The 26,422-nt window shown below is 41.4% G+C and overlaps 1 protein-coding gene across 2 annotated transcripts in view; it reads left to right on the forward strand.

Annotated features, from left to right (window-relative positions):
- KIAA0586 (KIAA0586 ortholog) overlaps nt 1-22,079 on the forward strand; it is a 69,641-nt gene extending 47,562 nt beyond the window's left edge. For both annotated transcript variants that reach the window (XM_032189159.1, XM_032189160.1), the window contains exon 31: nt 21,834-22,079. In XM_032189159.1, coding sequence (XP_032045050.1) covers nt 21,834-21,976 — 143 coding nt within the window. In that variant the 3' untranslated portion in view covers nt 21,977-22,079. The remainder of the gene's footprint in view (nt 1-21,833) is intronic.
- The last annotated feature ends 4,343 nt before the right edge of the window (nt 22,080-26,422 follow it).

Genomic DNA, 26,422 nt, shown 5'->3' on the forward strand with positions numbered 1-26,422 from the left:
ATAATTCTTTGAACTTCCATTCTGTGTGTTTTTTTTTCTTTAAAACAAACAAACAAACAAACAAAACAACATCTAATTGAATTATAATTCTGACTGAATTATTATGCTTCAACTATCTAAAAGTGGTAAGAAAAGCCTTCGGCCAATGTTATGGTCATGGCACTTGGAACCTAATTTCAAAACCATGGTTTACATATAAAGAAGAAAGGTATGAGTAATGTAAAACTTAGCTTCCATGCACAATTAGTGGAAAAGCTTACAGAGGTGGCATACCTTAGTGCATGTACAACTTTTGTTGTAGAGACATTTATCAATGTGTTTTTTAAGGTGGGTAAATAAAAATTTAATTTGTTAAATGAAAATAAATATAATTTATTAATAAAATTATTAATGAAAATAAAACCTCATTTTTTTAATATTGGTGGAAAGTGTTTCAATGGCTCTTTCTATACTACATCTTTACAGTTCAGAAAATCAGAATTGTCTGAGGGAAGTGAATTTCCAATAAATTGAGTATCACCTCTGTATTGCAAAAAAGGAAATTATGTGCCAGGTCTGCCTCCTAGGATTGACCTTACCCAACATTAAAAGCAGTCTTCCTCACTAGTGGTTATAGTTATGTCTTCCTCTTTTTCTTCTACCCCACTACTTCCTAGTAAGCGTCAGAGAGGAGGAAGAAGGGCGAAGTAATCTTCCTCACAGTACTTCAGGCTTTCACACCACAACTTTGGCTCAAAGTCTTAACAAGGCAGCACGTCCAGTCTGTATCATCGAGTAAAGCATTGGAGACAGCTGGAGTTGAAATAAAATATTTTTATCAAATCTGTTGCTTTCTAGAGTATTTATCTTAAAATAAAATATTACCTGGAGTGTAAAACAAGGTAATTGAGCACAGGACAAGATCGTCAGATGAAAATGTTTGGCCACAAGATGGCAGTAGTCAATTTTCTGTGAGAGGAACTCGAAAGAAAAAAAAGATGATTTATATACAAGGATAATTTAAATCTCATTCATAGTATACATATTTAATGAGCCAATAAAAGTCTAGAGGATTTGCAAATGGAAACAACTGTCTGTCAGCTTTAAGCAGAAGGTCTTGCCTGTCTAAGCTTTACCACGTTGAACTTAGTCAAAAGGTGGAGGGTAAAAATTAGTAAGAATCATTTGAAAGACAAAACTTGCAACTTGATAAGAGTACATGGGTTTAAGTAAATACGTTTGAAAATTAAGCACATCTGTTACTGTAAGATCAAAGCACCGTGTTTGTTAAACTTCATGTCAGTTAGTTGTCTTTACTGAGATAGCAAGGGACAATGAGTACTTGCCTGAAAACGGAGAAGCATTCCAGAGGCAGAATCATTTAGGTATTTTTTTTCAGAGTTTCAAGGATAAGTGGTTTTATCAATAGTAGAGATCAGAAAATCTGGAGCCCTGATACGAAGTGTGAATTCAGGGTGTTGTGAGGAAAAGAGAAATTGTTTTGGACTTAAAATGGGATGTAAATTATCCCTTGCTTTATTTAATCGATAAATACATGACAAGGCTTGATTTATCTTTTGTCTACGGTCATAAATGTATATACGATAGAACTTTCTTTTGTTGTACAAGAATTTTTTGTGGTTTGCAGCGAACATGTGTTTTTACTGAAAGAAAGTTGATTGATGTCCTTTAATGAAAGTTGAAGTTCAGTAGGACTGTTACAATATCATGCCTGAAAGGGTAATGTCTCCTGAAAGTTACAACTGAAAATAAAGCCTGAATGTATTATTAATTGAAATGTGTGCCTTCTCTAGACATAGTGGAGACAGTGGTTTGAAAACATATATTTGTAGTGTATAATCTACATGCATATGTATTTTTGGCTTTATAATACCCTTTAATCTTTATACCAGTCTTTCATATATCTTCATAAATTTAATATGATAATAATTGTTGTGGTTGGTGAATGTACATATCTCCAGAATACAAGCATTTCTAAGGTTTGCATTAGCATAATTCAGAATTCTTAAATTAAAATGAAAGAACAGGTGACAATGCTTGACTGCAGAGCATTTTTAAACTTTAATATGAGCAGCTCAGAACCAAGAAGTGTAGATGTTCTTCACTTAATTATTTTTTCTATAGCACAGACTCTCAAAATGTACCTAGAGAGCATAACTCCATGATAATAATTCCTTTTTATCTCTAGCTAGTGCATTATATTCAGGCAGCCGTAAGTACATGGGAAAGTAATATTGGAAGACTGAGCAATTGGCTTTATTGCCACAGAGAGATTACACAATTGCTTGTGAGAGGAGATGATCTGTGCAATAAATGAAAAAGAGGGCAAGAAGCCCTTAAAATAATCTCTCTCTGTATATATATATATATGTTAAAGCAAACAAACATACAAAAAAGAAAACAACAAAGCAACCAAACTTCCAGAATCTTTGCTTGGTTTTAAAAATGGGCTGCTACTTTGTTCTCATTGACATAATGTTGGATTGAAAAAATAGATATAACTAAATATTTTTCTCTCTTCTTCAGCCAGAAATTGCTCTGAGTTAGCTTTGGGGTTATTTTTTTTCCTTAAAACTACTGTGGCATGAGGCAAATATCTAACAGATGCTTCAATAGGAAGGAAGAAGATTAGGATAAGGCTAAAGGTCTTTATTTTTTTTCTTGGAACTGGAACTGTTTTGGTCAAACCCCTAACAACTATTCTATTGAAAGTTTACTTTCTCTGTAATATCCTGCTGTTTCTTTTTTTGGACTGAATCTCTTTCAAGACTTTTGCTAAAGATTGTCCAAAGCACCCTGAAAATGCAGCTAGTGAAGCAAAATAGAGCTGTTCTTTCACACTGTAGGCAGAACACCACCACAACCTGACAGGTAGGATTAGTTTGTGTAGCCTACGTTGTTCCTTGAATTGGACTAATTTCTGAGGGAGAAACCTGGAAATTAAAGTCATGAAATCAATTAGATATAATTATGCCATTTGACAAGCAAATGTTTGTGCTGCAGAGTTCTACATGATTTTCTTTTTTTCTCTATGCTTCTTCAGAACTCTCATTTCTGGATTATTTTGACTCTGGCTTTCCCATGCAGTTACCTCCCCATGCTATCAGATGGCTCATTGACATAATTCAGTTAATACATTTTACATTCAAGCAAGTCAGGAAACACAGAGCAGTGTTTCCCACAGAAACTCTGCCTTTTTTCTAAGTAGCTTTTAGGTGATCCAAGTGCTCAGAAACACCAGTTCTCAAACAGGGCTCATTTGCTTTTTCTTCATGCGCTGTTAGCTTTTTCTTCATAGCTGTTATATGCATTAGAAATGTGCATCTCTGTAATACGAATGCATTTTGCATAATATCCCCATGTAAAATTCTCAGTCGCAAACTTCAGAGTCTCTAGTTTGAATTACCATAAGTCAGTATTTGGCTCTTAGAGTGTTTTGAACAGTAGATTAGAATTGCTCGGGTTTTGTAAATATTATTTATCTGTTATGTGTCATTTATACCTGTTTGCTTTTTTTTTTTTCCCCAGTGATTACCTCAACTATTTTTCAGACAAAAGGCATCTTAGTTAATTGAAATACAAATAATCAGAGAGAAAAACAGAAAATCAAAAAAAAAAAGTTTATACTACAGAAAGCTGAGCCAAGCAGTCTCATACTGCCTTGCAGGATGAGGATCTGCTAGAGATTGACATGCTCAAGAAGAAGATGCTCTCCTCTCCTCTGTGATCCTTTGCACACCATGTATTTAACTGGCCCTTTTCATTTTTGATTTGCATGCATTAGGTTTTTGGTCACTTCACAGTTTCCTTCAGCTTCTCAGAAGTTGAAATTATTTCTGAGAGTTCTCCTCTTACTGCATGCCTCCTTAAGTGGCACGGAGGGAGACAGCACTGCCTCACTACCAAGTATTGCCAAGGCACTTCTGGCCTTGTGCTGAGGCTAAGTCCCTCCTTTGGTCTGTACACGGCACTAGAAATTTTCACTTAAATTCCAGCACCAGTTGTTTTTTTTTCAGCAGAAAGAGAAAGAAAAACTTGTTCATACTGACATCGTCACTAATTAAAGGGTTTCTTCCTCTGGAGACTGTGAAATACTTGGATTTTTACTTGTCTTTTTTCACATTTACTGGGGCTCAAGTTGAATATTTAGGAATTTTCATCTGATTCTCTCCCTAAGCTTAGATTTTAAAAAAGTGCAGGTGATCTAATCCAGTGACATGTGGTAACCCTCAAAGCACATTTCATGTATCATAAACGTGAAATTCAGGGTAGTAACAAAAATAAGCTTGGTACTTGATTCATACATGGGGTTATGGTGTGCTAGTAATGCTGGACTGGTCCCTTTTTCATACTGGGAACCTGAAAAATGCTTGGAAATACTACACCGAGCATCCTTGTGCACCTTCTGGAGTTTGTATGTCCTTTTTGCCTCAAAATATCGTATGATACCTGGTGTGGCTGAATGCATCTCATGGCAGAGACACCAGCGGGTTCTTTGGATCTTCTGTTCTAAAGTGTTTCTTAATAATGTGAAGGATTTTCCTTCCAATTTTACTGTTTTTTTTTTTGTTTGTTTGTTTGTTTTGTTTTGTTTTTAGTTTAGTTTTTAAATTTTGTAGATTTATAGTTGCATTTGCTTTTTAAACTCTTGTGGCTACCTGCTGGAACCAAAGTAGTCCACACTGGCAGGCAGCTCTGTTAAGCTGTATGTGACAGCCACTCCCTGCTTTATCCCTGCAATGTGGATTTCTCTCTGTTTTTCCTTTAAAAAAAAAAATAAAATAAAAGTTTGTTTATTCTTTGGTTATTCTAGGCGGAATCCTCAGCAAGAGGAGAGAACCTCTTGCTGCTGCATATCCACTCTTAAGAGAATTGTAACATACCAGCTGAGAGCTTGAAATTGCTATTTCCACTTTGGCGTTCTACCTTTTGATTTTCTTTTTTTCTTTTTCTTTTTTTTTAACCAGTTCCACTTTCTAGTTGTGCAAATCCACCTACTGTAAGCCTGTCTGGTGGCAAAGAGGGATTTCATATAAGTAGGTTACCGCAGCGTTGCTAATTTCCCTGATGCTCATCCAGCCAGGAGCTAAGCACCAAAACTAAAATGCGGTGCTCTTTTCTTTTGTGTATTTCTCATGTGCTGGTGAATCCATCAGAGGTGCTGTGCATTGCAGGCGAGGTATGGCTTTGATACAGGCTCACATCTCCTGGACACTAACACACTCCTCACCAGGCTATCCAAATAGTTGTGCCAAAGCTGCCTTTCTCACAGCCTGTGGAGGATGTGTAAACACGCTGGGATCTGACTGAAGCAGCTTTGTATTGTGTATTATGATTTGTATGCACTTTTACAAACTTACAGTAATTGCTGTTGCCTTCATTGTAAAGAACAAAAAATAAACACACACAATAAACCTCCTAAATGGGCACCGATCCCACTGGCACTGATCTTGAGTAGCTCTGAATAAAAGCAGATGGTAGCAAGCCGCCTGGGCTGACCTGCTTTCCCCTTTCATGCAAACATTGCTTATATAAAGGGGGGACACACAGAAAAAATTAATGGGCTTGGGCAAGCCACCTAAGGACAGAGACTCCCCACGTACTTCATGCTTACATCAGCCTGAGGGCTGTTTCCAGTTAGCTCTTCTCTGGAGGGAGAAGTTTCTCGCAAATTAGTGGTTCCACAGCCCTGTGCCATGGTTTATAAGAAGGACCTGGTGTGTGGCTGGGAGGTGAGCATCCTGAGCTGCTCTGTGTGCCGTGTGTGTTGCAGCAGGTCGTGGCAGGTGTCAGAACAGTCTCTCCTGAACATGCTGCTCAGTTGTATAGGGCCTGAAGTCCCTTTACACATCCTCTTTGTGGTAATGTGATCGGCTGAGCAGCCCTTAGCACCCGTCCCAGCCATCTCAGCTAGACCGACTCCCAGTTGGTTCACTCAGTGGGTTTCACTGTAGGATCCCTTAGGATGACCATCCTGGACTGGGTTAGTAGGCATTTCAGAAAGCCTCTTATCTCATGTTTCCTTTGTAGTGTGGAAGTTGCATTTCTTTTTTAGAAGGCACTGGTATCAGGCCAGGAAGTCTTTAAGGCTGGTGACACATTGTGTGGATACTGAATGGTGACAGAAGAAGACAAAGAGCATTACAAGCACGTATTTCAGCTCGAAGAAACATTTACAGCGCAGTAATAGGAGAAACGTGGGCTTTCTCTCCTCGGTACAAAGGGTTTGTTTTATTTTTCTGGTTGGCAGAGGAAGCAGAGATTGCCCTTTATAATTTCGTGGCTTGTAAGCATCTGAGAGAAAAGCACCAGGATGAACAGCTTCTGCTTTCCTGGCTGTGCTGAGCCTTGGGCAGGGGCAGCTGGACACCCTTCAGCTCTACCTGTTCTTCAAAGGCTCTCGGTTCAGCTTTTTAAAGCACTCCATCAAAATCAGAAGGAGCCAGCTGTTTGTGTGAGGAACGCCTGGGTAGAGGAGAAATTACCAGGACAACGGTACATACAGCGTGTGGAGGTAGCTTAATGCGAGCGATGAATAATCCACAGTCTTTGCCTGCAAACCTCTTTTATAAAGGGAATGAGGGATTTACAAACGCTGTCATTCTCAGCCATTAAACTTGTTTCTTTTTTCTTTTTTAATGCTTTGTAAATTTTCCCCCTGCTAGCCGAGGCAAGGCATAGCTGTGAAGTTGTTCTTAATAAAACCGAACTAGCCAATAAAGATGGATATTTAGATGATTGGTGTCCACAGTCAAATCGTAACATTATTATTTTTTTAATTTTACTGCTTATTATATTGTGAGAGGGTTTGACTTACAGGCAATTCTCATGTTCATGAACAGTGTAGTTACCTACGTATTTTATTTTACTCATTTCTGTGGATCCTTTAGGAGTAAGCAGACCTATTCCACGCATTGAACAGAGGCCAGGCTTTTCTATCACCTTCTTCTCCATACAGTGATACAAAGACTGCCCATAATGGAATATGAAATCTTTGCAGTGCCCACGTTAAGATAGGCCATGTCAAGGTTAATTGCTTAGAATTAGGAGTAGAGGAAGCTTTCAAGTAAGGCAACAGGCCCTAGAGTAAATGTTATTTAGGAAGTTTTCCGAATCAGGAATACTATATAAATAATTGCACTGCTCCTCTTTGATAACATGCTGACTGGGAGAAAATGCAGTCTGCCAAAGTAGCTTTCTTCTTCAAAATGGGGTAAGGACTGGTGAGTGAAGATTGAAGATGTAATGTGTGACCTGTTGCTCTCTGCCGAGATTGCATGTGGGACTCCATTTTATAAGGGTTGAATATGTGCAGATGTAAGGCTTGGCTAAAGCACTTTTTATCTTCCATAAAACTCATTTTGAAAGTAAAATAGCAGAGTTTCTCGTCCCTGAAATACCTGTTTCAAGTATGCTTTCGGTGGCTGCATTTGCAAGGAACGGTAGTAAATAACGGGGATGGGTTACATTTTGTCTGTGGGCTACTGTGTTCTGGTTCTCATCATGAATGCTGTCTTTCAGGAAAAAAAAAAAAAAAGTACACCTTCAAAATCTTAATTTAGATTTAGAACCTTTGTGTATCTCTTGTCACTTGGAGACTGTTTTTCTTCTCTAATGTAAAGCTTCTGCTTTGCTTTTAAAGCAGGAAGAGCTGTTTTTAAGCACGCTTCTAAACAACTTGAGTGCAAGTCGCTGAGTGTGACACAAAATTCGTAGCAGTTCTGTAAAATGTGTTTTTCCCCAACGCTTTAGCTGCAGGGAGGTGACTGTTTCTCTTTGTGTACAGCATGACTTTGACTTTCTATTACCACTTTCTTCTTTAGTGTCAGATAGGCACGCGTCTGTAATGCAAAATAATCCATCATCAACCATAAGCAAAGAATGAAAATGTGCATCTCACAGGCCACGCAGAGTCAGGTAGAATCACATTTACGGTTTGGGTCAAAATTATGCATTCAAAGCAGGTTAGGCTTAATCTGGTGCGACCTGCTGATCTGCATCCTACCTCTGTTGTTACAGTAAAGCAATCATCTCAGCGTTGCATACTGTGGCCTCGTTTTCTGCACTGCACCTATTGCAAGACTTGGGCAGAGCTGTGCTTGGTTTAAAGACAGCACAACAGCTGCAGTTTCTGTCCCTGGTCAGGCCACCGTATCTTCAGTGGACGTACGAGGCATGGAATTTGCTGGCAGTTGCTTCATTTCTGTTGTTTTTTGGTGTTTTTTTTTTTTTTTTTTTTTTTTCAGTTTGTTTTTATAACCCTAAAACCGTAATTACAGATCTTGAGAAAATTGTTTTATTTACTTAACAGCTGCCATTGTGCGCTGTTATGTAAATCACAATTAATAAATGGGAAATATTTACTCGCTTGTGTTACAGTGTAAATACACGATTAGCTTCTTTAAAGTGCATGTTGCTGCTTTCGGTAATTGGAACCGATCCTAGAGGCATGCAAGCAGCGAGATTACACAGGCAACGCTTGTTTCTGAAGATGAAGCTTCCTTCCTGAGTTGTTTTTTAAAAAAAAAAAAGAAAGAAAAGAGGGGGGAAAGAGTTTCCTGTTGAGAGTCCTCACGTTAATGGACGGCCAGTCGTGCCTCCCCCTGCTCCAGCTGGCCTTTGCATACAGCCCTTTGTGGAGGCGTTCTCTGACTAACGCTGTCTAAAACCATTTTTACAAGAGCTATAGAAGCATTGGGGTTTGCCTGTGCAGGCAGACATGGGATTTAGAGAGATTTTTGCTCCTCTCTCATCTGCTTTTAAACGCGAGGCTAAGACAGTCGGTATCTCTGTGGTTAGGGGCTGATAAAGGCTGCTCTGTTCCTGGGGTTCCTAATCTGGAGAGGGCCTAACGAAGGGACTCAGGCCAAAGTTTCAGCTGTACGTAAAAAGAATGCGTTCTGACCCCGATATATATGATGTGCAAAATGAATAATAGCAGCACTGCAGGCGAAATCCTCTCTGCTACGATGTGACAACCCGCCCCTTCATCGGAGGGTTCAAGAATTTGGCTGCGCTTTTGGAAAGGAGCCTCGTGGTCCTGCTGGAGAGATGTCTGAGCTCAGACAGAGCGCAGCACACAACGGCTTTGTTAGAGTGTTGGCTCCGTGCTTACGGCAGGAAACTGAAGGAAAAATGTCCTTTTCTACCTACAGTCTTTTCTGAAATAAAACCATGCTCACGGGCTCGAGCTCCCCAGCAGCTAGAAGTTAGAACCACTCAGGACAACAGCGAGCCCCTGACCCCGTACTCTGTTAATTCAGTAAGTCCTTTCCTCCCTTTTAGGACAAACTCCCTAGCTCTGTCTATCCAGAGTTGGCTGTTAAACGAGAGCCATACACTCAGCTCTTTAACTCAGCTCTTTTTGCCAGTCTGTATGGGAAGTGAAGCACTAATAAAGAAGAGTCGTCTCCATGCATACCCGTTGTAGGCCAGAGCGGTATATTTAGAAGATGTTTACTTCATCCAACACCGCTCAGAAATCCATGAATCAAGCCATCTCCAGCAGTAGTGGAGCTCAGGAGATGTGTGGTGGTGCACGGAGGCTGACGGATCCCAGGACGATGGGATTTAAGGCATCCAGGACGTTTGTCACCACATTTTGTAGGTACGCTTGCTTGGGTACCCCGAGGATGTGCTGTCCAACCTTACATATTGAGCACTGCAGCACAGAGCTTGCCAGAGCGAGCATTTTGAAGTGTATGAAAAGAAAGTTCAGATGTTTTCAGTCTGAGAGTGAAATTGCAGAAGGCCCTTAGAGGTCTGACTTATTGTGCAATCTCTGTAAGTAATTTGTAATCAAAATACCTTTGCACATGTCACTTTTATATTTCCTGTAATAAAACAGCAAGAGCAATTAAGATTTTGGACCATAATCTTCTACAAACATGCTTCTCAAACTGAAAGGGTTGGGGATTTTTTGAGTTATGGCTGAAATAGCTGTTTTTTAAACTTGTGATTGTTTCCAAAAAAGCTTGATAATAGCTTTTTTAATAGACTTTCCACTGTAGCCTGACAAACAAGACTGTTATGTGGTAACATAATTGATCTGAAGTTTACTTCTGAGAAAGTAAAATAAATAAAAACACAGAACTCTGCACAAAACTAGAAGACATCTGTATGCCAGTAACTCAGCATGTGACCTAGTGGGCTTTATTCATTTAAAATCGGAACGAATCGGTAAATATACTGCTGTATTCATGCAAATGTCTCAGAGTTAGTGTGTCTAATAACACGCTGTGTGCTGTTCATCTGCAATGTTGTTTGACACAGTTCAGAAAGTTGTCTGAGGTCTTGGCATTCTTCAGGAAACATTAGATTAATACAGCCTTCTTTGTCATGTAATTTTTTTCTGTTTAAGTAGGTGTGTGAAGGCTGGTGCTACATAAATGAATTACACGGATGGCTTTGGAGGAAGAGGGTGCTTGTAAACTGGACTGAAATTAATGAATATAAGAATTAGAAATCAAAACTTTATGTTTAGTCTGAGGAGAAACAATTCCTTAAACCATAACCACATGGCTGTTTCTTGTTTGCATCAACTCTGGTTGACTGTTATTGTCTTCTGTTAATTCTCTGGGGCAGTGGCCTGACTTTGTTGAATGAGCCAATTGTTTTCCTTTGTGTTGCCCATCAAGTAAGTCCCCATCTGGTTTGTATCAGACTGTTTTCACAGCCAACAACTGCTGCCTTTTCTATATCCTGACACTTAAGGGCCCCATGCTATCAAAGCATTGCTGTGATAGCCTGTCTGGCTGGGCCTATACAGCTGTGCCTTGCAGCTTGAAGCTATTACCCAAGTAATGGTAACTTAGAACTTGAACTGGCTCTTATTCCCATCGGTGTCGTGTGTACAGTGAACAGAATACATTTTTGTTGAACTCAGGCCTCGACAAAAAATTCTTTAAAGCTCTTACTTTGGTTTATATGATTGGTTAGTTTTTATTTTCCAGCAGCTTCCTGTATCTAGAGGCAGTTACGTGCTCTTCTAAAACATTAATGAGTACAAGACAAGCGATATTTATTTAAGGCACTGTTGTTATTACTTACTTTTATGGTACATTAAAGCTCAATAAGTGAAAATTAAACAAGCAAATGATTCTTAATGGGGATTTTTCTTATCAGATTTAGAATACATTTCCAGCAGTAGACAGGAAACTTTCTGGGCATGATAAATGTAGGTTGTATGAATAATGCTGCACCTTGGCTACTACTGTACTCACTTTCAAAGCAGTTCCCTGAAAATAAAGAGCAGTGAACACTGAGTCTGCATTAACTTGTTTATTTCTCTCCTGAAGGAGCAGGGAAGGGCTGGAGAACTCACTGTAACCTGGGCAGCAAAGCTGTGCTGCAGTTTGCATTACAGAACCGTGAGGGGCTCCAGGTGTGATCCAGGCCCCTTTCTGCCAGGCTTCCCGTGTCGTAGGAGACTGCCCTGTTCTCAGAGACCTTAAAGATTAAATATATATATATATATATCAAATAACAGTGACATTGAAATGTTGTTCTCTAATGTAGATGTTCTTTTCTGCTCTTGTGCAGGCAGTGCAGCCATATAGCTCTTAGTGACAGAATGGTCATGAGGGGAAATGTGTTCCCAAACTTGTCTATGTAGAGAATTTTAAGTGTATTCTGGAATTGGTTCTTTCATGATAGCCCATGTTTAAGAGAGGGAAAGAAAGAAAGAAAATAATGGATAATGTGTTTAAAATTTCCGATCCTTCCATGATTGTGTGCAGAAGCTGCAGGAAAGCAGACCGATGTATCTGGTACTTGCAGAGTAAGTGTTCCTACACCTAGGAGTGTGGAGGTATGTGTGTAATACATATGTGATATGAATTAATTGGCTTCAAGTAAGTTACTGGAGAGATGTTAAATTCCATAAGATGCTTTAAAATCTACTTATGGACCAAAATGACTCATACATGATCTTCTTCAGTATTAACATTTTGTATAGCCTTGCACGCACATGAGGTACATATGTAACTAAGTTAGATCCCAATTCTTCACCTGCAAATCTTGTAAGTCCCAGGCTTCAGCTACTGTTTTGTGGAATTGTGTGTTGTGTGCGAGCTCATCTCAACTCGAGGCCTGCAGAGCTTTTCAGGAGTTTTTGTACCTTTGTGCGTTTTGTACTGCTGCACAGTGTGTGTGATTGTGGCAGATGGGGAGTGTTCAAATAACTGCTTTTATGTCATTGCCAGAAGTTGCTTTCTAAGGGTAATTTCCACAATTGCTCTTCCTACAAACACCGTACAAGTCGTGGATCAGGAGGTGCAGCGTGTGCTCTAGCACCGTGCACAGATCAAGCACCTGTGCTGCTCACCTGCACGAGTCGTGGAGCACACAACATCCTGCACCTCTGCAAGGAAACCGCTCCCACACACTCCTCCTTGCTTTCCCTACGCATTCCTTTCCACTCCAGATCGTGGCCAGGAATATTTAAACCCAGACAATTGATAAATGAATTTCATTCAGGCTGCTTACGAGCTATATTAATCACGCAGCCCAAAGCAGTGAAGAAAGCTGTTGGTGAACTGAGTGCGAGCCAAGTTTGGCACCACCACTTTGGACTGGGAAAAGCGACTGTCAGAGAGAGCAATGCTTTCTGAAGGAAGTTGGCGCTGGGCAGGGAAAAGAATTACCACCACCAGGTAGCAGAGCCAGCTTCTTCGAAGTTTCAAGTTTTGTGTGTGTGCAGTTTTGGAGGTGAAGGACATCTGCCCAGGTGAGAAGCCAACCTGCCGGACTGCTGCTGCTTAGGGATCTGTGCAGAGCAGCATCTGGGTCTCTCGCAGCAGTCCTTGGTTTCACTGCTGCTGTTGGGACCTTTGGGCAGTGCAGAAATCTGCGAGAGGCACGGTGCTGCTGGGAGTATCAGCAGTGTTTTCCCTGCTTCTAACAGCAGTTAGCAGAGATGGAAGGGTGTCATTTAAAATAAGTAGTAAAGTGCATGAAGGGTTAAGGAGTATGCTAAGTAGGCTGCCTAGCTGTAGAGCAGTGTGTTTCTGCAGTTCAATGACTTTATCGATTTAGAGCTATTTGTGAGCTCTTTTATAGAATCAGAATGGCTCAGGTTGGAAGGGACCTTAAAGATCATCTAGTTCCAACCCCGAACAGTCAGAGTCACCCAAGTGTTCCAAGGGGTTTTGTTTTTGTCCTTTCCCATGTAACAGGTGCTTGGGTTTTTGTTTCTCTCTCCTCTCCTCTTCTCCCCACCTTTGTTTTTTTCTTTTAGGAAGAATGCTCATTTCTATTGCACAAAGTTTAAACATTTTAGACTTTAACAAATGTCAAAGTAGCACATTAAAAAAAGAGGTATTTGCTGTCAGATTTTTCCAAGTGTCTGGTCCAGGGCACAAGGTTGTAGAAGCAGTGTTACCCGTCATCGTGTTGGTATTCATTTCAAGAGGAGGCTTAGATGGTCTTTGTAAGAACAAGGTCTGGACACTTGTGTATGAAGTGTCTCCCAGCAGATCTTCCAGTAAAGACATTTAATATTTTTATTATTTTAAAGTATGCCTACTTATGTAGGTTAGTATGGTATTCTTTTTGAGCTATAGAAAAATTATTTACCTCCTTAGACTTCCTAGAATTGCTTATTGCCAATACTTCTTTCAAAGTTAATTGATAGGCATAAATGGTAAGATCTTCAGTGGCCATCTTCTGCTGTTTAACAAATGGCTCGAAAGGAGGTCTTTTAACTTTGACTTTGTCAACATGCGTGCTAGAAATGTGTGTGTAGAGATGTTGCAGTGTTTATTGAAATAAATCAGAGAAATGCTACCTGTATAGGGCTGGATTGGTTCTGCCTTGCTTTGCTTTGTTTTCATGGGGAGGGGGAATGATCTTTTTAAAAGGTGCAATTACCAAACTGGATTAATTGTGCTGTAGGTATAGGTTTTTTAATAAGGCACATTTTTGTAAGGATAGTACAGTAATGGCAAACTGTTTCCATATGGAGAATCCCATGACTTTGAAAGTGAAAATCACCAAAACAAATGCATGAGGTTGTGTGAATGTGCAAGTATGCAGGATAGAGAACTACAACAAGATGAAGTGGTCATCTAGAAAAAAAAAAAAAAAAAAGGTTGTTACTTGAACAGGTTTTTGTTCTGTGTGTATCTTTTATAAGTTTTTATGATAAGGATGCGTTTAGTGACTGCACTACCTGTGGAGAGTGATTTGCAGTGAGGAAATTCTGCCCTGCAGCAGAGCCTGAGGGGCCGTGTGGTACAGAAACTTCTCTCTTTTCTTCCTGATGTCCATCCCAGAGCCTTCATTGTGACCCGGGTGTGCGTTGCTGCTGCCGTGGCTGCAGGGGATGTAACCTCCTGCCCAGGAAACCCTCATGTCTGTGTGACAGAGCGAGCACATGAAGGGCTCCCATCACGTTTCAAGTGACAGAAAGCAGCTTGTGACTTCTCCCACATTCACCGAAAGTTGTTCTCTTACATTCCTAACAATTGTTTTAATAGTCACGTAGCTGAGGAGTTAATGGAGCGTGCCATGTTTAGTAAGCAGATGCAGTGCAAACACCACTGTGGAGAACATGCTCGGTCTTGACCTGCGATGTAGGGAACCTGTCTGATAAGTAGGGATCGTCATTTGCCTCGAACACACGTCCCAAGTGCTACGGACACCGCATGGCAAAGGCTGTGTGAGAGCCATCCTACTGCTGGTGACCTCCTGCTTAGGCCAAACTGATCTGAACAAAACTTCTGAGGCAGAAACAGGTTCTGGAGGAACCCAAAATGCGTTCTGGCCACTATGAAAACCTATAAGGGAACTTCATTTACTTAGGGAATTCCCTCCCTGGGACACCCATCGTTCATTATCCTGGAAGATGCTCGTTTTCAAACCCGCTGCAGCCCTGATTTATGGTGAAACATGATTGCATTTGTTTGTTCAGCTCCAATTGCACGTGTAAATTACTGCTTAATTATTTTAAAATAAAAACAAGACGTGTAACTTTCAAGAATTAAATAGGTGCTTTGGTTTTTTCCCTTGCCACTCCCCATGTAGGCTCTGAATGCTATTATGTCTAGCGCTGTGGTATGATGTAGATAAGCTGGAGGCAGTATTGCTGGCAGTATTACTGCAATTAATATGTAAAGATAGGAGGTCTCAGGGGAGCCAGGCCTACTGCTAGGACTGTAGTGAATGATTCTGCATCCTGAGGGAGGTCTGTGTAAGTTCATTTTACAATTTGCTCTGCGTTCCTGCTATCGATCATATAAGTCTGTTTTCTTTTGGGCTTCTTTAATTTGCTTCAGCACCTGGCATTTTGGATCCCCAAACATGAAGGTGTGAATAATGGAGCTAAATATATTAGTTCTATATCACCATACTTTAAAATTGCCTTCCCTTCCACTTGCCTGTTAGATTTTGCAGAAAGTAGAAAAAAAAAATAGTATCTAGGAGATATTTGTTTTTTAATTATCACTTGTCAGATTTTCCCAACTCCACCAGCTGTTACCTAGGTTCTCTTGTGGGTTTAGAGATTGCTCTCCCCCCCCAGCCTTGCACAAGCTACGTGTTTTCCTAGTGATTTTTCAAAGACTCTGGACCAGTGATGGGCTGGCTCCTTCTCCTGTTTGTTCATTGTCTCTTTTACTTCTGAATAATTACAATTTTTTGGATACCTGCTGCTTCAAGGTTTACTGCAGCCCCCTCCTCTCCTTCTTCCACAAGAAAATGGTTGCCATCAAGAAGCAGCAAGGCTAAAAAGTTCCCAAATGATGATTTCTTTCCAGCTGCTCGCACGTCCAAAAAAACACAGGCTTCCATACGGACCATTGAAGATGACTTTTAATATTTCTTCTTCATATTAATAATGTTGTAGCTATATGGAAAGATCATTACACAGCTTTTGGAAGTGGTTTGCTGGGAAGCAACAGCAAGAGATATGGCTGGGGAACCTCATTGTTAAACAATGAGATATTCTGCAGAGCAAACGATGCCAGATCTCAGGGAGTAGAGGAGATTTTAGTCACCAAAAGGAAATATTTATTTAGTAAACTCTGCAATCTCATTCCTAGATGTTTTTGGAGCTGCTTTCTGTCTGCCCTTCCCTACCGGTCTCTTGCAACTGTATTAGGATTTTGAAAAATCTGGTTCTAGTTTATTTTATGTATTTCTAGTTTTTGTTCTGTTTAGTGTTGCTGGTGGTGGGAATATAACATGTTTTGGAAAACCACTGAACCTTGAACTCAGACTTGAGAGGAGGAAAAACCATTTTCAAGTATTCTGCTTTGAAATATTTGTTAGCTGCTTAGCCTGGGTCCCACCCTCCTTTACTGACTCGGGATCTGATTTATTTTCTTTTCAGCAATGTTTATGGCTAGGATATACATTACGGCTTAAACAAACAAACAAAAAAAAAGAAAAGCCTGTGTGTGTGTGCGTGTTTATTCTCTGTGCGTTAGTACACACGGTTTCTGTAAGTACATTACACCATGTGAAGATGGAATTTGCCAAGTTTAGGTCAAAACTTCAACTGAACTCGTACTATATATTTTTCTGTCTCCTCTGGTGGCTGTAGCCCACTTATGGGGTTTATGACTTGGCTGAAGCCTCTGAGAATGAAACTGTGTTTTTTCAGCTCAAGCAGTCGACTCGTGCTTTTAGATCCAGACATTTTTGGCTCCGGCCCTACAGATGTCAGTCCATTTTTGTAGAATAACTGATGGCTTTGAGTTGTAAATCTATCCCTTTCATGTAACTCAGCCCTGGAAATTTGGCCTAAGTTTGCCTAGAGTCTTTCCTGTTTGTCATGAAGCTGGTTAAGCTGGGGATAGGCTGTTTGGGGGATAGAGAACAGAGTCGCCTGCCCTTGCAGAGCATCTTGTGCTCTTGCTTTTTGTGTTTCAGTCCTAGCAGGAGCCAGCGGTCTGACCTGCAGCCGAGGGCCTTGTGTAAGCAATGTGCTTACACAACGAGAAGAGTCCCTGCCCTAAAAAGCACACGTGCTTAAACATTTTCGCTTCGTTTCTGGCAGAGCTGAGGAAGGACATCTCCATAATAACAGAAATATGCATATGACTTCAAGGTGGAAGCGGGCCAGGGCTGGAAGAGCGGAGGACCTATCGTGTCTAATGAATGGAGAATAATTTCGTCCAAACGACCGGGTTATTTGAGAAACTGTTGATGGTCGTACTCATTTCTGAGAATGTTGTATTCTTTGCCATCTTGAGGCCGTGTGAGCGGTCCCTTACCGTACCAGGTTTCAACTGTGTAAACCATTAAATTCCAGAAACCCTGAATTATGAAGCCAATGTACGGGGTCTAGCTAGACCTGAGTCTGGACTGGAAATACTGCTCCTTATAATTAGTAACATGACTGACACTGCAGTGTGTTTTCTCTTTCACTTTAGCCTTCAGAATTGCTTACATCAAAATATGGGTGTTTCTTATCAATATACGTCAGCCCAGCAAGGCTGGAATAATTTGGATTTTGCAGAAGATCCAGCTTCTTGTGTTGATATTCTTGGTAGTTTACTTCTATGAGCAGGTATGAAAACGAGTGTGTTGGTGGGTTTTTTTGCTACCCTACAGAAATCCATGGAGAAATAGACTGGGGACACACTGTGGTCCCCAGTACATATCTCACATCTTGAATTACAGGTAAAAGGAGCAGATAAAGTGTTTCTACTTGTAGTGGTTCAGTTATCTTTGGGCTCGTAGATATTCTTCTACTTACCAGTCATTACCGTAAAGAATTTCTGACAACTCTGTCTTTGCAACTATATCGCAGATGTAGAACTTTTTTTTATAGGGAAAAAGCAAAAGGGGGGGAATGACAGAGGGAAAAAAAATATTAAGGCACTTAATTGGAGGTTTTGAGATGCTGAATTATAGATCTGCAGGTGCTCCGCTGTCCCTGAACACTTGAGATAATGCCATCTGGAGGAAGTTATTTGTCGGGACAGGACAGCATCTGAAACTTTGAAGTCGGTAATAAACAAAGTGAAGCAGCTGGAAGCTGGCAGAAGAAGAAACAAGCCATTGAGATTACCCCGCGCTGTTAAAGGAATGAGAGTGCTGCATTCTCGTTGCCTTTTTTCATGTGCTTGGAAGTTTATTCTTGCTCTAGAAGTTAGCTGCTTCAGTTTTTACATCAGATAGAGAGTAGAGGGAGGGTTCTGGGGGGTGCTGGTTGTTTATAAATGTCAGGAAGTCATATGCAGGTAATTACAGTAATTACAGCTCCGGTTTTATACTGAAACAATAACCCGGGTCCTGGTCCTCACTATTCATTGTCTGTGAAGATAGCACTCATCGTCTATGAGATAAGGGTCTGCTTTACCTCCCGACAGATTAAAATTGGAAGTTTTATTCAACGCATGGACACCGACCTTAAGGAGTTAAAGCACATGGTTTTTATTTGGCTTAAAAGTCAGACTTGTTTAGTCTTTTTATTTTGCCAAATAGAAAAATTTAAAGAGAAAGATTTAAACATTTTTCTTTGTTCTTATTGTTGCCATATGGTGTTGGTAACCAAGCCTCCCTTCGGTGTGTTTCAGTTCCTTTTCCATTTGGCACACATTCACGGTGCACTTGCACATCGCATGCTCGCTGGGTGACGGTACGTCGTAGAGGAAAAACTCCCTTCACAGGTCACCGGATGGTTGACACACCATTAATTTTTATGTTTCTGTTAAACAAAGATCTGGAAATTTAGTACCGTACACGAGTTTGTTATAGATTGCCGAGCCCGGGACAAATCCCTAATCTGAAACCTGACCTTTTCCATCCCAGGGTCACCAAGATGTTTCCAGTCACCGCTGAGTTTCCACCAGCCGAAGACCCTCGTGCACTCAGGAGGGGTGTTGGCTTTCACAGTTTATACGAATGTATCCTATTAGATGGTGACGGGGAATTTGGAGGAACGGAGGGCACCTTAGGTCCCGCGTTCCACTTATTGGATTTTAACAAGGAAAATTTTTATAACTACATCGACGTATGTGATTACAGAATTATATTGAGTATTTCCAGAGCTTCCAAAGAGGAAAAAGCTGTGAAGATTGCCCGTGCCTTGCCTTGCTTTGTAAGCGGAGGAATTTTCCGTGTGATTTTTATGGCATATCAGGAGATTATAACCATTGCTATTTGCATATCTGCGGCTGTGAAAAGTTCAGTGTGTAAGAGGAAACCGACTTCGTATTGGTTATGAGCTGCTCTCTGATGGGCGGGGGAAATAAAGTAAAATATCACGGTATTAAAAGAAGGGGCTGGCCAAAGGCTGTGCAAACTATCACTGATGTACAGCAAAAGCCCACTACAGACATCAGTACATATGCATGCTTAAAAACACGTACGTAAACATAAATATGAGCATTTAAAAGTGTGCTAGCGTTTGTGTATTTCTTCACAGAGACATCTCTATGTATATATGGAAGTGTTTTTTAAAACGTTTGCACTGTGCATGCCAGAGGGTAGATTAAGTGAGAGGTGACGATGATAAAGTGCACATGAAAGTAACGTCATAGTTGCATCTTTGAGCCCACGTAGAGCGTAGGACTAGCAGCTTTCTGTCCTGGAAAGTTACAGTCATGGAGTAGAGGCTGTTGAGTAGCTGAAATGGGATACCCATCATTTTTTATAGTTAAAGTGCTGAAAGTTGCGTATTTTTTGCGTGTATCTTACAAAGTCAAAGACTTCAGATTTCTTCCTTTAGAAAAAGGAAAGTGTTTGCTTTGGGTATTTTTTTAAGCTTATCTTTAAGGGTGTTTGGATAACGTGGGACCTGTTGATTTTTCAGTTGAGCAAGCAGATGGAAATGCTCTGTTGATTTCTCTGTCCTTCTAGCATTTTATATCTATCAAAAAATGGAACTATACTATATCTGTAAAACGGAGTAGAGTACGTGTTAAGAAGAATGTAGACTGATATGATATGGTCTTTCAGCACCCCAGAATCAAATGCTCGTGAAGTTCCTACTGAGCCTTGGGATAAGGAAATATTCTTCTTATACCTCCCACCCCCTTTTTTTTTTTCCATAAACCTGAAAACAGCTGTTGAAACAATGACCTCATGGAATGTGACATGACTGGAAATTATGAACGAAGTCAAGCTTTGAAAGCATCAAACTCCATATAGTGTCAGAGGGTTGCTTTAGCGTCTAGGATGATTTACAGAGCTTCCTTGGGCATTACACATCCACATCTTTTACTGTGTGTCAGCTTCACGTCTGACCAAATAAACCCTTTGCTTTTCTTCTGTTCCTGGTCTGAATAACCTATTTTTGCATGGTTACAGACTAAGCTCATGGAATGACTTCTGGAAAAGCAAAACACATACGTTCCTTGCACATCTTTGGGGTGTTACCGTAAATGTGCTTTTGAGTAACGTTCAGAAGATGCTGAGCTCCTCGTGGCTTCTCACTGCCCGTGTGTTAATTTGCTCGGGCCCATGCCAACGCAAACTCTGGGGAGGGTTTCGGGCTGGTAATGAAGAAGGCAGTCCATAAAGCGAGGCTAGGCAGTGAAACTTTGGATGTTGCTTCTTGCAAAGTGCGTAAGTCGCCGAGGCAAGGAGGTGGCGTGGTGGCTCCCAGGGGACACAAAAATACTCTGGTGCTCCTGCTACCTCTGCAGAGCCTCCCCGTGCTGGCACAGGGTGCTCCGTGGACTGGCTTTACCATCTCTGGCTTCATTCATGTTTGACTTCCTAGGCTGTTGGCAGCTGCTCGAGCATGAAAAACACCCAATGAAACTTTATTTTTGCAGTGGGGTTTTGTTGTTTTAATTAGTCATTTGAAGCGTGCTTCGCTACAAGTCAGATGAAAGCCGATTACTACTACAGTGACAGAGTAGATAATTAACTGGGGTGAAAGAACTTTTTTTCATTGAGAAAATAGTGTTTTAATTACCTAGCCTATCATAGAGGAAGGGAGAATTGTTATGGCTTACTGGAATAAGAACAAACACCAGGAGAGCCTTTGCTGTTTTACACTGACTTGTGTATGTTTGTTTTGCTTGTAGCTGCTGCATTTAAAATAAATATCCCAAGGATACCTGAAATCTCCAAATACTCTTCCTGTAGCTCTGTGAATGCTATGCTATTCATCCAGTGCCATTATTCCTGTCCTGCTTTGTACCTTTTCTCTAGCCTGATTTACGTCTTGCTCCTTCAGCCCTAAGGGTTGATGCACCTCGTCTCCTTCCCGTGGCTAAACGCAGGAGCTTTTGCCTGTCACCCTTCTGCCTTCTCACCTCTGGTGTCCTCCATAAGCAGTCAAGGAAATGGGCTGGAGCTGGGAAAAGCTAAAACAGCTTCTTACTTGTGTTTTGGGCAGCCGAAGCATTCACAGGGTGTTTTTCTTCATGGGACTTGTAGCCAATAGCTTCAACCTAGGTTGCTTTGCCTTTTAGGATGGTATAAAGCTATGTGGTATTGAACAGCCTTACTGTTTTCTAAGGTTTGATGCAAACAGACAGACAGATATCGATGGATTTTAGAGATTCTCTTAGTGTCTGCAGATCTCATTTGTTTTGTTTTGTTTTGTTTTTCCTGTGGGGAGCTGTATACATGTTTGAAGTTGCTCCGTGCCTACTGGAGATCATGTATGTATACGTGTGTGTGTACATACAATATATGTGTATGTAAATACATCACATTCTGTGTATGTCCAGATATTCATCCCTTTATTCTCTGATAAAGAGAACTGAGGTGGCTGAACATGCTGAAATGCCCCAAAGCTGCGGGCAGCAGGTGTCTGTCTCTTTGTATTTCCCTGAAGTGATGCAATACGGAGAGGACTCCAGTAAAGTTGTACCTGTTGTAGACTGCAAATAATTTGGTTTTGTTCTGCTCTTTTTTTTTTTTTCTAGGAGAAGATGTCCCACATTTAAATTCACACGTTTCTGCAGCAAAGGTGTCGGTGAAGCTGCCTTCCATGAATACAGATAACCCAACACAAAGTACGAGCAGCATACACGGGGATTCGGATTCTTCAGGGACAGATACATTTTAAAGCTTGACAGTCACTGTCTGAAGGTTTTGTTTGGTATGTTTGTCTGCCTGGTGTGATAGTCTGGATGTTTCATCACAACACTGGTTTTTCAGTGCTGTTTATTTTGTACTGTTTTTCTTACAATTTTTTGTTATGATTATGATTGTAAATTTAGGCAGTGATTCTGCTTGTGAATATATCAAATATTTTTAAGCAAATAAAATACTTTTTGGAATCATTGACTTAGCACAATGATCATGAAGGTCATTTAAATATTTATCGTATGTACAAATGACTGGAAGGGATCAGTATTAAAATCCATGACAAAGGTCTCTCTCAATGATGGGGAAAAGAATGGTTGGCTCAATACAGCATCAGTACTATTGAAATGTGGAGCCAGAGGAAAATATATGCGAAATCAAAGTCTGCAAGAAAATTGTTTCTGGATACTTTCAGAGCTTGTTCATCCTTCGAAGACTGCTATCACAAGATAGTAATTCAAAAAGTGTACGTAAAAGAGACCTTAGGGTTCATGTTGTTACTGCGAGACACTTCTATTTGTAACAACCACAGGTTTTTTTCAGCATTTTGATAGTTATTTCCCTAGAGATGATTTGTCTCGTCCTTGTTGAAACATGTCTGAATGGAGAAAGTTATTTGTTTACATTCGTTTTATGTAAATTCCTCCTTCTCCTGGGACAGAGCTAGTTGGTAGTCTCAGCCCTTCGGAAGCTCGGTGATCTGTAGTCAGAGCTGCCACACCATGATTAGCAGCAACGCTGCCACCGCCAAGGGACTGCTCAGTGTGCTCACAGCAACGTGGCCAGTCCAGCAGTGGGGAGAAAGGTAAGATTGCCTGCCCCAAGCAGCATCTATGTGAATCAAAAAAAAAGAGAGATTCGGATGTGCTCCAGCAGGAAAACCAGGAGCTTTTCTCCAGACAGGGCAAACACAGCTTTTGCTCTGTTCCTTGTCCAGTCTGAGCTTTTCATGGGGTTGTCTGGAAAATCAGAGAAGCTGTGGCACTTTCAAAGACATGGGACATGCAGGCAGCTCACAAAAGCTAGGGAAAAATACTCCTTTTTGGTTGACTTGCACCTTGTTGTGACACTGGAGCATATAACTTCATCTGAACAGCTCCACTGCATCGCTTAATGGGAGGCGCTTTGTTGTTGCAGATAGTCATAACCGTGAGCAGTTCCCATTACTCTTATTTTATGGAGCCTGCACTGATTTCATCTCCCTGTAACTGAGAAAGATTAAAAGTTCCCGTCGGTTGTATTTTGATCTCATTGACACGAGGTTTGGTTGATTTGCTGCAGAATCTGCAAGGGTAAATGGAAAAAGAGAGAGCTTCAAGCGTTCAAGGTCAGTAATATCCAGGGGATTCAATTTTAGAGGAGGTCTCCTGAGCACGTTATAGAGTTGTGTTCTTGTTTGTCTTGACAGACGTGAAAATAGCAGATTTGGGTTGGGGGGAAAAGCGTGGCAGGCTTCATGCAAAATGCAACAGCACTTTAAAAACAAAAAAAAGTACAACTGTGAGAGCATTACCAGGAGCTGGCTCCCACCATGCAGTGTCACAAACATGTTGTCCTTCAATCAGACCATTGACATGATCGATGCTCTGAATGGCAGCTGTTTTGGGGAGGGTGGGGACGTCCTTTATCCTGCGTCAGTTTGCTTCAGCACAGCATCAAGGAGCTGCACTGGAGCTACTGACAGGATAACAAAATGCAGTGGAGAGGGGGGAGAGTCTTAAACCAGCTTCCTAGCAAGAGAAAAACCGTCATGAAACTACGCTCTAAGTGCTCTATTAATCTGCCAGGCTTTTTAGGATGCTCATATATAATTTAAGTTCCCTTTGTTGCAGCGTAAACAGCAAACGAGCCCGGAGCTGTAGGATCAGGACTGCACTTTGCTAAACAAAGTTGAGAAACAGAATTGAGAGCAGGCAGACAGCTGCCAAACGGGGTGAGATGAGATGTGGCAGATGGATGGACACACGGCGAGGAGAGTGCACGAGGAGGTGACGGGACAGTCCCGGCTGGTGGGGGAGGCAGTTGGCATACCAGGAAAACAACCGTGTCAGGTTTAAATACCTTTGGGTCAAAGATATTTTCATTGACTGAATCACAGAATCCCAGGCTGGTTTGGGTTGGCAGGGATCTTACAGCCCATCTGATCCCAGCCCAGGCTGCCCCCAGCCCCATCCAGCCTGGCCTTGGGCACTGCCAGGGATGGGGCAGCCACAGCTCCTCGGGGCAGCCTGTGCCAGGGCCTTACTGCCCTCTGAGGGAAGAATTTCTTCCCAATATCTAATCTAAACCTACCTTTATTTTAGTTCAAAACTATTACCCCTCGTCCTATCACTCCACCCCCTGGCAAGTCCCTCCCCAGCTTTCCCTTAGCCCCCTTTAGGTACTGGAAGGAGTAGAGCCATGTGGAAAGGAGCTGTGTATTTAAGCAAATAGGTGAGAAAAGGCCCAGTGCAGACCACTTCCAATCGGTTTTGAAAATTGCACCTGGAGTTATGCTCTGTTCCACCTTGGCATGACTGACGGGTGGTTTGGGAAGCCTCTGGATGCCTGGTGGTGTGACTCAGGTGGTGCTGGTGGGGATCACACTGCGGGATGTCCTAACTGCTCACCCCACTGCAACCTCCCACTTACCACTCAAAGAGAATTGTGAGGGTGGAGGAACTGCAAGCTATTTGCTTTTCTTTCCCCCAAACATACCCCAAACAAAGTATCCTGCCACATAAACATAAGGGGACCTCTGTAAATCCGGCACCCAGCGCACAGCTCATGTTACAAGTCAGTTTTTATAATCCTAGGAACAAGCTCAAGGCTGTGGGGGGGGTTGGGATTTTGCTTTGTTTTTAATCAGCCTCTCCATTTTTTCCTTTGAAATGGAAAAAAAAATCATCTTCTAGAAATTTATCTATTTCTTACTTTGGGCTCAGTCTTGTATTTCAGATTCCTGTAAATAGTTTTCCGGAGTTTGAAATGGTAAGCACATGTTCGGTGAGCGCAGCCAAGCTGCGATAAGGAATTCATCTGTCTGCGTCTCCAAGTTCCATTTTGTTTCTACAGCTTTTGTGATTGAAAATGCACATTTCTCATGGGCACTCACAGAACTGAAACAGCGTGATTTGCAAGCTTGCTAAATGGATTTCTTCCAAGCAAGTCATTGGGGTATGTCATCAAAGCTTAACGGCATCAAATAGAATTCCATCCAGGAAAAGTATTAAAACCCCACCTCTCTACGGCTCTATTTTTCAGCAGCAGAGAGGTGGGGGGAGGAGGTTGTTGCTCTATTTCAGGATTGTAGCGTGGAAACTGAAAACCCTGGCTTTATTTTTTGGTTCAGCTGCATCCTGGTGAAGCTGGCCGGAGTGTGACATTAGGAAAGGCACCAGGACGAGGGTGTTTGTTTACGGATTGGACTCGCGCTTTATGAAAGTGCAAAGCTGAAATGTCCGAAGCATTATTTGCTGACCATCGTTTTCTGATTTTTGGTAAATAAAATCTGGCAGTTTGGAAGTGAGGGGCTCAAAATCTGATTCTGGTGAGGTAAAATCTGGCAGTTTGGAAGGGAGGTGCTCGGAATCCAATTCCTTTCCCCTCCTCTCCCACACCCCTAAGAAAAAAAGAGATGCTGCATGATGAGGGCACCAGAAATAAAGGGACTGATCCGCAGGGACAGCACGCAGCTCCTGGCACAGGCAGGAGCCCCTTGGGACAGGACTCCAACCACGAGCTGGTTTTTGGCTTGTCTGGTGCCAGCAGCACCCTTCCCCTACCCAGCTGAGTTATCCTGGCTTTCAGTATGTAGGAGGCAGAGCACTTCATGTGCACGATTAATCTTATCTGAATTGTGGGAAATTGGATGAAGTGAAGTTTTTATGACTGCTGCTCACCTGCATCGCTCAGGGATGGAAGCTGTCAAAATTAGCTGCTGAAAACATGTGCTGACCTTCCAAGGTGCTTTGCAGATCAATACAGGATAACGTTTCTGTCCTGACTTGGTACAGATGTAAGTGCCAACCTTCTCCCCATGAATTAAGTACTCACATGTTTAAAATTACACATGTGCAAAAAATTGCTGGATCTCACTCTGCAATGTATCCGTTTCAGAGCAGGAACCCTGCAGCTATTTAACAGCTCACTGTTAACGCTAGACACAAGAGTTTAAGACAGAAGGGCAAGAAGGTTGCATCCTACTGAATTGATACAACATGAGAAGTTCATCCTTTCCGTACAGGTCTAACAGGGTTTTATAAGTGGGCTGAAAGCTACTTTGTACGTTTATAATATTGGTTTTCTGGCCAGCAGGTATGTTCCTATAGATTTCTCCTTTTTTTCTCCATTTCTTCTGCTGCACTCCTGATTTAAATATGTCTGTCAAAAGCTGTCTCTAAAATATTCATTGTTAATGATCGTGTGTTGATGGCTCCCCCACCTT

This window comes from Aythya fuligula, chromosome 5, assembly GCF_009819795.1.
Source record: "Aythya fuligula isolate bAytFul2 chromosome 5, bAytFul2.pri, whole genome shotgun sequence".
Classification (NCBI taxonomy): Eukaryota; Metazoa; Chordata; class Aves; order Anseriformes; family Anatidae; genus Aythya; species Aythya fuligula.